Source organism: Spea bombifrons, chromosome 7, assembly GCF_027358695.1.
Source record: "Spea bombifrons isolate aSpeBom1 chromosome 7, aSpeBom1.2.pri, whole genome shotgun sequence".
Lineage (NCBI taxonomy): Eukaryota > Metazoa > Chordata > Amphibia > Anura > Pelobatidae > Spea > Spea bombifrons.
Genome location: NC_071093.1, coordinates 36206851 through 36223155, shown reverse-complemented (window position 1 = coordinate 36223155; position 16305 = coordinate 36206851). Strand labels below are relative to the sequence as shown.

At 41.0% G+C, this 16305-nt stretch overlaps 2 protein-coding genes across 5 annotated transcripts in view; one reads left to right on the top strand and one right to left on the bottom strand.

Moving 5' to 3' along the window:
* The window catches only part of ABCC1 (ATP binding cassette subfamily C member 1), a 40114-nt gene extending 36933 nt beyond the window's left edge, over positions 1-3181 (bottom strand). For both annotated transcript variants that reach the window (XM_053471213.1, XM_053471214.1), the window contains exon 1: positions 3083-3181. In XM_053471213.1, coding sequence (XP_053327188.1) covers positions 3083-3124 — 42 coding nt within the window. In that variant the 5' untranslated portion in view covers positions 3125-3181. The remainder of the gene's footprint in view (positions 1-3082) is intronic.
* A 3504-nt stretch (positions 3182-6685) lies between these two features.
* On the top strand, positions 6686-11584 carry CEP20 (centrosomal protein 20). Of its 3 annotated transcripts, XM_053471119.1 has the most exons (5): positions 6686-6740; positions 7591-7788; positions 8801-8885; positions 9409-9532; positions 11391-11584. In XM_053471119.1, exons 1-4 carry the CDS (start codon positions 6713-6715, stop codon positions 9488-9490), a joined length of 393 nt encoding a protein of 130 aa, XP_053327094.1. In that variant the 5' UTR covers positions 6686-6712; the 3' UTR covers positions 9491-9532; positions 11391-11584. The 3 variants fall into 3 exon arrangements, with proteins under 3 accessions (XP_053327094.1, XP_053327096.1, XP_053327095.1); XM_053471120.1 differs by lacking the exon at positions 6686-6740 and having other exon boundaries at positions 7520-7788; XM_053471121.1 differs by lacking the exons at positions 9409-9532; positions 11391-11584 and having other exon boundaries at positions 8801-8889.
* Positions 11585-16305: the final 4721 nt, after the last annotated feature.

The window sequence follows — 16305 nt, the reverse complement described above, 5'->3', positions numbered from 1 at the left end:
AGCGCAGCCGCTCCGGTTCCCGGAGTAAAAGGAGCCCCTCCGGGGAAAAGGGATCTCCCACCGGCTACAAGAGAACGCACTTTATTGGCACAGGCCACGGTTTATATAGCTGCTTTATTAGACGCACAGGAAACAGGATCATCATCAACAGGATGAACATCATCAACACACAACACAACAGCATGGAAAACACAATCAACAACGGCGAATACACGGCAGAGCTGAAGGGATTCGGGAAGTAACTGAAATGCAGACTAGCGTTGAGTCATTCTTTATACACATTGAAATAGTAACAAGAGGATGATTGTACAAAATATCACAATTGCAGTCTTTTTCCATCTTATAAAAAGTTTCCAAAAATAAATTAATTGCTTAAATACAAAGGTTGGATTGGATTGGATAGGAGAATCAACTTTATTTTACTACTTTACTTACAAATACAAAAAGATTTTGGGGGTGTTAATCACAGATTTGAGTATTTTGGGGTTTTTTGTTGGTAAAACGGCATTGTTTTTCATTGACTTTTAATCACAAACACATTCCGTTTTTAGGAAACGGTTGTGCGTCCTGGTGTCTTCTGTTACACGGGATGACCCCATCCAACCTGTCCACCAATATAAATAAAGTGCCGTCTATTAAAATCATTACGAGAAGCACCGGCGTTCAAATATAGCTCGCAATTCCCAGAACCGGCTCATTATACTCGGCAGCCAGAAAAATGATCCGAATGAACAGAGAACCATCCAACCCCACACAAACAAACGCACCCTTACTCAACACGTCCCCCCCCCCGAGCAGCGGAGCACAGAAACGCAGCGCCACGAGCACACGGCTCCGGGTAACTACTACTACCGCAAGTTACCAATACACAGAGGACTTCAGCCTTTCACCTGCAGTTATAAGAAACAAGGGCGCAGTTTTACATCGAACAGAGCGGTGTCGTTACTGACCACGTGCCACGTAACAAAATCTTCATCGTCTAAAATTAGAGGGTCAGAGGTTTAGATGTAATAAGATTTTTTTTTTTTTCGGAGAGGGTGGTACATAAATGGAACCGCCTCCCGGAGAAGTGGTAGAAGCTAATACAGCGAGGGAATTTAAACGTGCATGGGACGGGCATAAAGCTATTCTGAATCAGAAGACAATACCAAGCACAGATTAAAGGGTTGAGTCTTTACATCAGGAAACATGGGCAGATTCGACGGGCCGCCACGTTCTATATTTACTTGTTTCAAACGGTGACTTTTCAGGTGATTATCGAAATCTATAAAGAGTAACCCGGGTACAAAACATCGGGCGGGAAAATCCTATTGATTTCCACGGGGATCGCTCCACATCCAGAGCGTCGCACAAGAATTGCTGTACATGAAGCACAGACACGGTGCGGCCTACGCCATTCAATAGCAGGAGAGCAAATACGGCTTCAGCTGTTAAGGGCAAATGTGGGGCAATCTCCATAGCAACCAAAAGAAAGTCCCCGTTGATTGCTTCACTTTTACATCCAGACCTTTTCTTTAGAATACTCCCAAAGCGTTTGTGTATATTATATGTGTGCGTGTGTGTATATTATATGTCTGCATATTATATGTGTGCGTGTGTGTATATTATATTATATGTGTGCGTGCGTGCGTGCGTGCGTGCGTGCGTATATTTTTCTCAGTCTGATCACTGGGGTAATTTTTCCCGTGTTTATTTTTACTCGGGTCAGAATAGGACATTTGGATGGAGTGAAATAGAACACATTTCATATCAGCCTTACGAAGATGCTTCGGGTTGTTTTGGAACGCGAGTTCACTTTAAATTACTGACATAAGCAGAAACTTTTTTGGCCACAATATTGACTTCGCATTATTATTGGTTTTTCGCTTAAACACATAGTCATGTGAATCATTTTTTTGATGAAAATAAGGCAGCATAAAGACCAATCTATCCACTAAAGAATGTTCCGATTCCGAAACCGTAGGTTTCAACGGGGTAGGGCAATAATGCACCCAAGAGGTACGAGCCCAGAGATAGAAGCACTCCAATGTCCCCAAAAGCAGAGAGGTCTCCGACAGCCTCATCACGACAAGCACAAAGAGAATAAAGGGGCTTGCGGCCAGTAAGCCGGGAATAAGCGGCAGGTGGGGAGGCTATCCTTTGCCTATTGTGAGGTTTGACAAAGGGACCCCACAAGGAAGGCCTACTGGAAAATATTAACGTGCGGATCCCAAATCTGGAAACTTGTTGCAGCCGAATGACAAAATCGCATAATAACAAAAGGCTGCCGAAGTGATGTATATTAATGTAAAGCGCGGCGGGGACTGCATATAAACAGCGATCCTGCTGCCAAACCTGAAAAGTGATGTGATCTCCGCAGCAGCCCAAGGAACGGTCCAATCAGCAGGAAGATCCCTTTGGTTGCTATGGTAATGATACCAATTTTCAAACTTTGCCCCAGAATCATTTTTAAGCAAACTAATTAGCACACAAGAACATGAAAACTTTTTTGCCACACAGCTCAGACTCCCATCACTCAGCGTAATATTAAACAGGAGAAGGGACTCGATGTAATTCTGTAACCAATGAAAAGGAACAGGGGGGGGATCCTGTAACCGCTATATAATAATAATGACAATTATAATAAATCATTCAGAAGGTTTCTACTCATACCAGGAACCCCAAAGCCTTACATTATATAATAGGAGCACTTATACCCCTTGGATACATTAATACTTCTACAGGAACCCCACAATACTGACATCCCCAAATCCTATTAACTCTTTAACTACCCGTAGATCTTAAAAAGGAATTATATTATATTAGATTATATATATATATATATATATATATCCACACAATAATAACTAATATATATATATATATATATATATATATATAAATATATACATACACACACACTATGGGGTCTTTTTTCATATAGGTTAAGAGAATAAGACTTAACAGCGAAACGCCCCACATGCCATTAACCCAAAGAAGGAAGCCCGGGCACACCGACAGCTGCTCGGCTCCTCGCAAGGTGAAAGCACAATGTTGACCCGGGAAGAACAGGGCTGCTGACTCCCGGGGCGGGCTGCCTTACCCAAAAGCGCTCGGTGCCGTCATAGCTGCAAAAGGTTTCCATCCCGGGGCCCGGCGGGAGCAGCCGGCACTCTGGCAGCTCAGGGAGACACAGGCAGGAGCTCTCTCTACATAACAGCTCGACGGCTGCCGGTTACGAGCGAGCTGATTGGCTGAGCAGCAGCGGATGTCTCTCAGTGGATTGGATGTGGGTCACGCCGAGCCCTGATGACGTAAGCAGAGCCAGGCTGGTCACTTTGCATCTAGTCCCCGATCGTTGTAGCGTGTCCCATGACACATGCTTTGAGGGAACATGTAATATGTTACATATGTGAGGATATATATGAGCTTATTTAACCAGATCGGGCTGTTTTATGCAGCCCTGGCCGGAGATTTAGAGCCAGTGCGGTTTTGACATCTGGACTCAAATATGGAGGATGGAGTAGATAAAAATACCCCCGAGGTGGGGAAAGGCCTCCTGTCACAGGGGCTGAGAAATAACAGGCTATATAACAAACAGAAAAGCGGAAATGAGGATATAAGAAGTGAAAGGTGCTGTGAAATAATAAAGCACGTTATTATGGGGACAAGTTATTTACTGGGTACTTGGCTGGTGTCAGTGATTCGGAGCTACTTGTATAGAAACCAGACGTCTATTTCAAATCAAAGGAACAGTTTAAAGAAGAATGCATTTCAACACTACCAGGTAGAAGCCACAGACTGGCAGCTGGTCTGTTCCTCCATGAGCTTCTAGTGGGCACGGTGGTCTAAACACCGTGCAGGCAGCATTCGCTGAGCCAGCAGCAGAGCCGACTGTCAGAAAGTATGTCACATACGTGGCGATGTGCTCGGCCTAACACATGTCGTGCATGGAAAACATCACATAGGGGGATTCTGCTGAACCTCTCCATTCTTTCGATTTTTTTGCATCAGTTTAAAGGGACTTCTTAAGTATTACGGTATATTCATTAAACAGCATATGATGGCTGGATGATGAGTAACCCGTCTTTCCTGGTAGAACATTGTTCTTTCAGTGGGGTTTGTAAGTGTTTTTGTACGTCCCCATCACACCTGAAGAAGTGTGTGTTCTGTTGTGTACTATTTACTAGAATGCAGCATGCCTGGGCGGGCTTGGTTTAGCCTTCGAGTTCTGTGCCATTTATCAGCGTGTGCTACAAACCTTCCAACAGGTCCCAAGAAAACCTTGTTTTATACGGTGTGGTGAGATGTGTGTCTAGGGGGCTTTATTACCTACAGGCAGTTTATGTTATTTAGTAGAACATTCAGAAGAAAAATTGTGGCAGAACACCGTGATACAGTCATACCCAGCAAACATTCTGAGCTCCCAGAAAAGAGGGACATCAGGGGAGAAGAGAGGGATTTCGGGTCCAAAAAAAGGAAATTTGGGTGGCACAATGCTGTGCTGAGCACTGCAAAAAATCACAAAGGTGCTATACACAAGGGACGCATATAAACACACCCACAGAATCGCTTAATTATAGGTTGAAGAGGAGGAACACGTGATGTTTTACAATGAAGATGACACTGGGTGTTTAATGGGTGCTTTTGTTCTAAAGGCTACATCAGGAGAAGATCCAGAGCCTTGGGAGGAGCACTCACACTAACACACCCAGACTAACATACACTCCCAACGACATTATCTCAACTAGACATTCAAACTAACACATGCAGACACTCGACATATTCCAGTCCCAAAGATTTGTTATGGCTGCACTGGCCATGCATGCCTTAATGATGCAGCTGATGTCACTAGCATCAAATCTGGTTTCTAGATTAACCCCCAGGCAACTCTCAGCAGGTACTCAGATGTCTTGTATCACTGTGGTCTTTGGCCAGTGTCTTTGTGCCTACAGCAGCAGCATTTTGCCTTCTGACCTTGGGCCTTTGTTGCTTGCCTCCTGTTCTGACACTTGGCTTGTCTCCTTTAACATTTCTGTTTGCTGTCTCGTTTTCACCTGTCTGTCTCACTGTTCCAGATGCCTGGCTTGTTTATTGGCTTCACTTTTGCTTGCTGTTTAGCTCTGAAATCTATCTGCTTCACCAGTTACTGGCCCTGGCTTGGCTCGTTGTTTTTTGTCTACTGTCCAGGTCTGCAACCTCTTTGCTTCTCCAATTCATGACCCTTGGCTTCCCTCTTAACCTTCCAAACCTATTGCCCTTGGGATGATGTTGCGTTAGTGCTCACTTACTTGTCTGTGTTGGACAGACCTGATGAACATAATATGAACATGCATGGAATCCAGTTAGATATCACTCACTTTAATTCTGCAGAATAATTTTTGTATGGTTTAAGGACCAGTGGAGCAAAGAGAACGTCTCTTTTGCTTGCAGAGGTTGTTTATCATTTCAAAACAATTATGAAAACACAAAGTAGAAAGAATACTTGTTTTGTGTGCAATAAAAGCAGTACTTTATCATCAGCATGCATGTCTAATCATCATTAACGAGGAAGCCGAGAACAAAATCACTGTTAATGTGCAAAGAGCCAACGTGTACAGGAGTAATGTGTCAGCACTGAGGTTGCCCTTTCTCAGGATTTACTGGTAATTTCGTTTACTACAAAGAACAATTACCAGCGCTTACATCCATATATCCAAGTAAACATCTAAAATAAACACAAGGTAATATTACAGTGTTTTGACAAACCCAGTGTTGGTTTTTGCAGCACAGTACGAGTTTTAAGGGAGCGCTCTGCCCCACTTTAGCTGACAGTGGGGATCATAGGCCAGTTTGGGGATCCTCTGATCTCCCCTTGACCGTTCTATGAAAATCAATGGAGGTTTGTGCTGTCCTTTATTGTTCTTGGCCTGGTCGCGGGGCTCTTCTGGTTGGGTGAGCAGGTGGCCTGGTCCCAATAATGACTACTCTTGACCATGTCTCTCGCCACACCTCTCAACACAGGCTGGACACCTGAAACTTTGAGGGGTTCTGTAAGCTTATCTGCCAGACGTACCTATTTATGTTCACAATTTTAAGAAGGTGGGGTTCAAAGAGAGGATTTCTATTACCTATATTTTGTGAGGTATCTTTATAATGGGCCATATCTTATAATTCTGAAATATAATATTATGATGGCAGAGCATTACATGTGCAGGGAGATATGACCGAAACTTTAAATATATCAGGGGGTTAAAAACAGTCCAAGAGGGGAGCATTTTGAAAATAAAAACATGATTGGGGGGAGCGAGCTGGCTCCTACATTTTTTTCGGGCTCCTAGATCTAAACCAATTTTGTCATCGTCTGACGTAATCGGCAGGAAGAGGCCAAAGAGAGCTGCTCAGGGACCCCAGGGGAACCGGGACAGACCCTGAAGCGCACCCCATTTTGGTTAATTTAGTATCCAAAATTATTAACTTTCCTGTTATTTTTCCCCTTCTAAACAAGTGTTGTACACAAGAGTTAAGTACACGAACATATTAATGGAATAGTATGATAACGCACGGTTATTTTTCACACACCAAACGGAATTTATTTATTGTCTGTTGGTATAGTAACGGCAACAGAAGCCGCATCAAACGCTCAAGCCGCCACATTGGACTGACGTCACTGGCTTCCGGGATCTGCGCACGCGCACAAGCTTCTCAATAGCCGTGACCTCTGAACTCAACAACCGTTGTTCCCGGATTCATCATGGCTGCGGTGTCTGATATGAAAGCCGGTGAGAGTTAAAGCAATAGTAGCAACATTGTGCTCAGTGCTGACATAGAGTAGGGTTCGGAAAATGAGCCAGCGTGTGTCTGGCTGTTTCTGGGGTAATGGCGGAAGTATTCGGTATTATATAGTAGTATACGCACCATATATACTGTGATATAAGCGCTCAGGTATGATACATAGTAATACATAAATAATAGTAATAGACGAATATGCATTTCTGTGCTATTTAAAGGGGATGTATTTAATACTATTTATTATACCTTTTTCCCCCACAAAGGTGCCAATTATTAACTTGGTCGCTTTGGTGTTCCGCAAACATTAAATACAATCAATTGCCTCCATATAGCCTGCCCTGTTATCGCTAATATGATAATGGATGTATAGAGTCATAAATATAATATATAATATCGGCAGATGGTCACTGCATTTATTTCAAGCTGTAAGCGCTGTCATCGTACAGATACAGGGAGTTCCAAGACCTGATTACTGAATTCAGCAAGTCCTGAGAAGGCTATGGTTCTGTGGTGTAAATTTCCAGATTCTGGTACCAAGTTGCCAAGCCAGAGCTTGAATCGTGCATCATTTGGCACCAACGTCACAGATTATTTTTGAGACCACAGAAAGGTTCTGCTGGATCAAGTAAGCCGTCCAGCAGCAAATCCCTACTTATTTCTGCTGAACTAATGCCTCACCATTGAAGTTGGTATGGTCCAGCTACTGTGTGATCATGGCAAATCCGGAACGTTGTCAGTCCAAGTTTTTTTTTTGCAATTTTAGTGAATTGTTGTAATGTAAACATTGATTTATTATAACATCTTTATGACGTTCAAAATCAAATGCATTGATGTTTTTAGTTCTGAAGGATATGTTGGAGAAAAGAGGAGTGATGGGACAGCTTAAAGCAAGCGTGCGGGCAGAAGTGTTTGAAGCTTTAGACGATCGGAGTGAACCTAGACCAACGCTGTCTCATGAAAACCTTCTCATTAATGAACTAATCAGAGAATATTTGGAGTTTAACAAGTACAAATACACTGCGTCTGTTCTAACAGCAGGTAAGCATGCTCAGTAAAAAGGGAGCTGTCAACACAACCCCTTCAAGAAGATTATTATCTAGTGTCTACAGGTAGGCTACTCATTGCAAATAAGCTGCATCTTTATTGATCTTTAGGGACCGAATTGTGATAGAATTGGTTTTTAAAATGTAGTCATAAATAGATCATATAAATAAGTCTATAGATTAACATTGAGAATATTATTATTTTAGTCTTCATTTTTATTTAGTAAAGAATTGCAGCCCCAACGCTTGTGATGTCAGTGGTTTAGACTACAGAGCGATGAGACAAAAAAAAGCATATAGTGCTTTTTTAAGGTTTTTTAACCCCTTTAAGGTTTTTCAACAACATTTGGTACTCAATTATCTTTCTATGCTGAAAACATTCTTGGCAGGATACACCTGACCTCTTCCAATGGTTAAAAAACATGAAGCAAAGAACCTGATTATTCCCAATGCAAAAGACTTTCACACCACTGGGGCAGTGCATGGGGAACCTGTTGTCTCTCTGATCTAAGCTAATTGTGCCATACCAAGAACTCTCAACCGCATGTCAATAATTAGACAATAGTTATAACAAAAAAACACACAACTCACATGACCATCAGCCAGAATGGTGCTGAAGGTCAGGAAATTTTAGTCCACAAAAACTTGTGCACCAGAGGTGTGTCATTTCATCCCAGATCGTGTTTCTTTAGAGTATTTAAACCCGATCTATGTGTGCCTATCCTGCCATCTGTCGCCTCCATGGGCTTGTGTGTGTAATCTACATGTATGTACAACTTTGTGTGTTGCTTAAATTTATAAAGGGTGGTCAAAGAATTCCATGAAAGTATTTAATAATCAGGAAATCATTGTTTATTTGCATATAACATGTAATATGTTAAAAATATGCCCCTCTAACGTCTTTGCATTTTGGTATCACATATGGATGTAGTTGTTGCGAGCTGTCAAGCCACAATGATTGCTGAGAAACCCTAATATATATATATATTTTTTATTTTGTTTTACAGAAACTGGTCTGTCGGACATTCCTCTGGATCGTCAGTTTCTTCTCAGGGAACTTAATGTAGTGGACGACTCTAACTCCAGATCTGTGTAAGCAGATGAATATACTTACCTTTATATGTTGTTCATGTGCTGAGTTCTGCTGTAGTACGGTAACACGGTGGTGAACAAATCCCATTCTACAGGGCCACAGGCAGGTCAAAAACTTTTGGATACCCCAGGAATCCAAAGGATATATTCTTTTCTGGAATGTCCACCCAGCAGCTCCTCTCTTACTGCGTCAGACCCTTTATTCTGCTTTTCTTGATTTTCCCAGAATGCTTTAGTCAAAGCTTTGGTTTGGGGTTTAATCACCAAAAAGCTGACATGTATAATAGAAGTAGGCTGCCCTTGACCCCTTGTGATTTTTTAGGAAACATTTAATTTTGTCTTGCTTCCTCCTCTCTCCCGCTCCTAAACTGTATTTAAGGATAATACACCAAAATATAACCATAAAATGCACAAAATATCAGAATGTATTATTAGTTTGTATGCTCTTTTGATTACTGTTATATATTTTTTAATGTTGAGGATGTTTTTTACGTTGTAGTAAATGTTTTTGTCTCTCCCTCAGACCTTTACTATATGGGATTTTATCTCATTTATTACAAGGACATGAGAAAGGACAGAATCCTAAAGCCGTGCATCGAAAATAAATCCCTGAAGTGGATTGGCAACTTAAAAAGGAACACGCAAAGGTAAAATTACTGAAAAACTTTGTTTTTAAAGTCACAATAATGGAAGCTGCAGTAAAGGCAAGATAAGCAATCGTTCTGTTTGGCATACACTTGTAAACAGAGACTGTCTCAAGTTCTTTTTGGTGTTCTAGTATTCAGTATCCCTCAGGGCTGGTGTCGGCATCATGGGAAAAAATATTGCTCTTTTTTCTTATATGGTCCTTGATTTTGTGTGTTGTTGGCAGTTATCAACCGCTAATCCCCCCCCAGGAGCCTGGACCAATTTTCATAGCTTTACTCTATGGTATATTTATGTGACACCTTCCTAAACCTGCTAACACATAACCTATGGATATCTATATTTTTTTTTGGTTAGTACAGATTAAGAGATGAACAAATGGTTTAAGGCAAGTCGTGTATCATATCGCATGACATTATCTTAGAAATGCAAAACAAAGGTTAAATATTAAAATCAATGTATATTCTAAACAAAGTAATAAAAGTATTAATAACTTTAGATTTCTTCTCTGAAAATCCCTAATCTCACTTTTATTTGACAATGCAAAACATATATTGCAGGCCAGACACCTAAAATGAGGTTACATGTCACAATCATACTAAAGAAACACCATACAAGATTTTACTCTAAGGATTAAACTCCTCTCTTTAGTGTCTGCAATTTTCCAAGTGTGTCCCTGAAAAAAGGCAGTACCTACACCAGATAGAGCTATGTAATTGATCTCTACATTGTCCTAAACAAATTTCCCACAAATGTATCAGTCGATATTGTGCCTTTTTAAATTTTAAAGAAACCATTAGGGATTATACGCATACGATTTCAGCCTCCAAGGGTTCTGCAGGATGAGCACAAAGCATCCCACAGCAAGACCTTACTTCGCTTGTATTTTGCCTTTTATCATTTTAATTGATATTTAATGAACAGATAAAAATATATATTTTGTAGAAACTTAAAAGCTAGGACAATCAGACATAGATACGTGAACACGGCAAAATAATCGGTTCAGCCATTAGGGGGCGACACCTTTCTGACATTTTACAAGAAGGCCCTAGAGAGCACACTTAAGCTTCTACGTTTTCTTTTCCTAAAGATCTAGAACACGATTCTATCCTTTGATTTAGTGGCATATTATTCGTTCATGTGTGGTATAAAGACCCCAAATTGGAGTGTTTTGGATTATAGATCATATGAATCATTTTATATGAAGTTCCCGAAACTTGGTTGACAGCATTATTTTTACCTACTGTTTCTCCTCCTCTCTGACCTTCAAAAGGTTACACGTACTAATTCAGTTTCACAGCAGTAATGCATTGGTTTGCAAAGATTAAGCTGTTGATGGGCAATTCCGCTTTGCTTCCACATAGTTGATCTCTTAAACCTCAGCCAGTTTGTTTAAACTAGGTAAGTATTACATATTAGGACGTGTGTTTATAAAAAGTTACACTTACCTGAGCGTTGCCGGTTCCTGGTGGTTTCCAATATGGCCACCTGGGTGCTGTGCTTTCTGTTCAGTCCCAGGACTGTGACATGGTAGAGAGGATTGTGGGTGAGCGCACATGCGTGTTCAGAGCATGTGCAGTTTGAAGAGATAATAAAGGGGACATTTTAAGTAACTTTTCAACCATACTTTCCTACTCAAACACTAGCAGTCCTATTTCTGTGAACAACTTGTACATTTTCTGTGTAGAAAAAGCTACAATCATTTCCAGCTCCCATATGAAATCTGGCTGATTCCTTTGCCCATTATACAGAAATCAAAATTGGGTAAATTTGTGTAATTAGTTTAAATGAATGTAGTGTCAATAAGTATGAGATAATTTACTTAGCATGTTTTCCTAATGCCTTTGTTCTTTTCTACAGACCCCCATCAAAAAATGTTTTGCAGAAAAGGACCACTGAGTCTTCGCGACACCAGCACGTAATAGCCTGTCTTCCACTATACCCTGCGGCATTCCATGTAAAGAACATATTTTTAACTGTATTTATTTTATAATTTATTGAGAAATCATATTTGAACACAATGTACAATAAAATATATACATTTTGCTACTTAAGTATTTCTCTGTCATATGTTTTGCATGATGCATGTACTAGCTGTGTGGGCCCTTTAAATTTACATGGTGTAATGCACAAGGGAACTCTGCAGGCTGAACACTAATCAGCTCCAGCGCTTGGGAGAGGTCTGAGACCCCTTGTGCACATGCATGGAAAATGCTTGCATTATTATTATTATTATTGTTATTATTATTATTTATTGTTTTATATAGCGCTATCAAATTCCGTAGCGCTGTACAATGGAACTGCTGTTTCTCTAGCCTTGTTAATGTTACTTTTTATTCTAACGTGCCTGCGGGGCACCAGTTCTGGTTCACATAAAGGGTGGGAGCACGTACTCGAGCAGATAGAGTCCGTAAACCACAATACTGCTGTAAGCCTCCTCGTTACATAATGTTCTGCCCACAAATCTTCTTGACCGCAAATGAGCAGCTTTGCAAGCCTGCCACACGGATACCACTACAGCGTATCTACCTTTTATGACGTCCATTTAAGTTATGGGGGGGGGATTAAAAGCAACAGTTTGTTTCTCCTTCCAATATGGAGATCCATTAACCATTAAACCTATGCTGGATTGTTAGAAAGTGGGGAATGATCACCGTATTTGCGGCCAACTCCGTTTTGCAAATAATATATATGTGGCATTTATGTTAAAGGGCGTAAAAAAGTAACTTTATAACATATTTGTAAGTTTCACTATTGCACTCGCCTACCCATGATCTCCCGCTATATCAGATGCTTGTTATAACATCCGGAAGCCTTTTGGAAAACCTAACTGTGACAAATGTGCTCTGTAATTGAAAACATACATTATGTATCTAAAACTGCTTCCACAACCACAAAACAACACAAAGGTTTGGAGAAGTTATCACGTTGGTGATGTATCGTAGAAACTTTTTTATTTGTGACCACATACATCACTGCTGATGTCAGACTAGAACAATACTTTCCCCTTGGAGTCTGGATGAGGAAAGCACCATTCAGCTGTACTACCTTTAAATCACGTCGGGAAAACACGGAGCCGAGGGACACCTATGAATAACACGCGAGTTCCTGCTCTTCTGTTCAAGTCACGAAAATCTACTAAATACTCTACTTACAATTTAAATATTACTGATTTATATAGCGCCACAGTACTGTATAACGGGAAAACTGGATATAACAATTTGGATTTACGGAAACAAAAGGTAAGGCGAGCCCTGCTCTAATGAGCTTACAATCTAGAAATGCCACATACAGAAAAAAGATGGTGGGAGTTCTACTTTACAAACGTAGGCTTGGGTGGGTAAACACTATGAAACTGCTAGAAATTAAACGGATGGAAGGATGCATTAATTATTTTATTAGCGTTTAAGCATGCAAGCAGGACCCTCTTTATGTAATGTATTATTTATTGTTTTATATAGCGCCATCATATTCCGCAGTGCTGTACAATGGGTAAACAGGACATAACAGGTAGTACATAACAATTGGACTTGGTGAGGAGAGCCCGACTCCAACAAGCTTACAATCTAGATGTATCGGCTTGTCTTAGTTCTAGTATTGTCATACCCTGAATATAAGAAGCGCTGCGGACATTGTTGGCGCCATATACATAAAATATAATAATTCACAAGTCCTGAGGAGAAGGCGTACTTCAAAACTGACAGCATACATTCTTGGTATGTAACCGTTTCATGATCAATAGTTCATTCGTGAACTACATTAACTCCTCTGAAAACTAAATAAAACAGTTTGAAGCGTTGATTTTGGCTTCCTGCAACACACGTGACCTATAACTATAGGTCCTGCGACTCTCGCTGCATGGCTTCAGGCTATGCGATTGCGTTCATCCCACATGCACATTATACAGTATGAGAGGGAAGGACCCGGAAACCAAAGGACACTAATTCTGGAAAACATCTGTATTTGTTGTTTTAATTATTGAACTAGAGTGAATGTAAAATAATGGAATCATCACGAAAACAATACAAATCATTTCAACATAAACTGATGAGACGCTCTCACAGAGTCTCGTTCAACCTCCCTGGTAGTAAGTATGTCACTTGGGTACACAAATCAACGGCAAGGCAAATAACTGGGGTTCGGGCGAAGGGGAACCGCACAATCCTGCCATATATTGGCATTAATGGACCCTTAACCAATGTTGGTGATGTACCTGGCCCCAGCTCTCCTGCTTGACTATAATGGTTTCCACAACTGAAATTAGATGAGTGAAGAAGCAACCATTGGTGACTGACGTTAACAACAGCTTCAAAGCATGCGACTAACACCACGTAACTCACATTAAACAGATGAAAAACAACATAGCAATTTCTCCTTAAAGGCGAGGCGGATGAGGGATTCTTTAGCTTAACGTTACACACCTATAGCGGGGCAGAAGTCAGGGTTGATGGCTGAGCGGATTCTTATGTTGTTTGATCCGGATGAGCTAACGTTTAGGTTTCTCAGGAGAGCAGGGGACATAAAATCTCATACATTGAACTAAGAGTTTTTTTAAACGCAATCTAACCCACAATGAAATTATTAATGGCTAAAAAAATATTCATCTAGGTTTCACGCTGGCCAACCTGCTCCTTTCCTGAGACGCAGCCAAATCATTGAAAGTGACCATGTATGGGGAAGATACAACAACAATTTATATGTCACAGCTAATGCCTTTACCCTGCAGCCTTCCCAATTCTATCAGCTCTGTTTGTCCACATTCCTATCCTGCCTTTGAAACATTTTTCCGTTGACTGAAATGTTAAAGGATGGCTCTAATTATACAGCTCCCGTTCTCTAAAAATAGGAAATTAAGACTAAAGGCATCGTAGACTGACCCGATGTGGGTGAATTAATTATGGGTATTGGAAGGGCTACGCTGCACCTGTTGGGGCTCATTAACCAATTTCCCTAAAGATGTCCTATGGGGACTGTCCCTGATCCCTAATACCATGTTCTAATTTGTAATGCTGACAACGCAAGCCAGACAGTGAAGCTCCGCTCTTTTCTATACCAAGCATGGCGGTTCTATGATAAACACTTTATGGAATATCTCATAGCCAGTTTGGCGGGCTTGTTTGTAGATTGCATGGATAGATTGTTGGTGAGTGATTGTTGGTGAGTTTATGGCCACATCTCCCACTTGTCTCTTGTTGAGTCCCTCTTTCTTCTATGTCCATCTGTTCTAGACGCTCAGAATGTTTTCTATGTATGAGTGAATCAGTGCTCTGCACATGCCTGGGATCTCACCGGGACTTAGTATCAGGAGGCTCTGGGAACAATCTCAGCTAATTACTGGTAGGAGGTTTAGTATTTTGCTCCATCTATATCTTACCCCTCATTTCTTCCTAATGAGGGTCAGTCAACCCCTGTGTCCAATAAACGCGGTAGGGGGACAAGCCCTGGGAAAGATGAAATCCTCCGTCTTCTAAAGGCTTACATAAATTGCTGTCAATAGGTCACAAAGTCCCATAAAAGTGTTGGCAAAGCCCATTGATGCATTGATGGTAAGTTTTCTTAAAATGTTGAGGAATACACTGCTGGAAGGGGATAGTTCGGCCAGGGGCGTAACTAGACGCCTCAGGGCCCGGGTGCGAGAATCTGTTAAGGGCCCCCCCACCCCCCACCCCCCCAAAAAAAACATGATTTTTACCCAACAATTTTTTTTCAAAATATTCAACAAATTAAATTTACATATTGAATCATATCTGTAAAAAATCAAAGAAAAAGGGGCGCATGTACAAAGGGCATAATCAAAGAAAAAGGGGCGCATGTACATAGGGCCCCTTTTGTACATGCGCTCCTTTTTCTTTGAATACATAAATAATGTATGGAAGCATAGCATAGCAGATATAGATCAACAGAATAACACACAAACCCAGCATTGCAGATATAGATCAAATAGAATTCACATAAAAACTCTGCATTAAAGGTATATTTAAAACCCCCTAAATTATAGGCATAGATCACAGGTTGCGCACCCCAAAACCAGCCCTGGCCTCCACACTGCCCACATAGAACCTGACCAGCACCCAGATAACACACGTAGGGTTTGCCATTTTTGTCCCCAAACAGCCCATCCTGTGCCTGGCTGGATGGGGACAAAGGTGACACTCGGGAGCTGAACTTGTGTGTCTAATCTATATATAAGTGTTTATATATGTATATCTATATAAAAATAAATCTAGAAATCTCCATTTTTTAAAGAAAAAAAACTTTATGCGTTTTGTCCCCCTCCACAGACACACACATATATTTATTTTTATGTTTATAATTGAAATAATAATGAAATAATAATTTAATGCCATATACAATATTTTTTTTAAAAAATACATTATTGTACCGACCTCCCTATTCCTTCCACTTTGGGGCCATGATGAAGTGCTGATGGAGTGATAGATGAAGACTGCCGTTTATTTTCAAACTGGATGTACGTGACTGACACGACATCCGGTGCTCCAGCAGTCTGTGTGATGGGGCAGAGCTTTCAGCCCTCATGCAGCTCTTGTGGCACGATCCAGTGCTCCTGCAGTCTGTATGAGGGGGCGGAGCTTTCACCCCTCATACTCTATGTAATCCTTTGATCCTACACTCTGAGCGTGAGGGGGCAGAGCTTTCGCCCCTCACGCTGCATCAATGATTAGGCGGCCGTCGCCAGCTCCGTGGCGCGGCTTGCCTTATTTAAAAAAAAAATAATAAAAAAAAACATAAAAAGGTATCGGGCGGCCCCTTGGCT

Bases quoted from the DNA above. Each gene is read 5' to 3' on its own strand.
- CEP20 (XM_053471119.1), top strand. From the start codon at position 6,713: ATGGCTGCGGTGTCTGATATGAAAGCCG. The intron at 7,789-8,800 runs GTAAGCATGCTC...TTTGTTTTACAG, and splicing joins TGCGTCTGTTCTAACAGCAG to AAACTGGTCTGTCGGACATT. The intron at 8,886-9,408 runs GTAAGCAGATGA...TCTCTCCCTCAG, and splicing joins GACTCTAACTCCAGATCTGT to ACCTTTACTATATGGGATTT.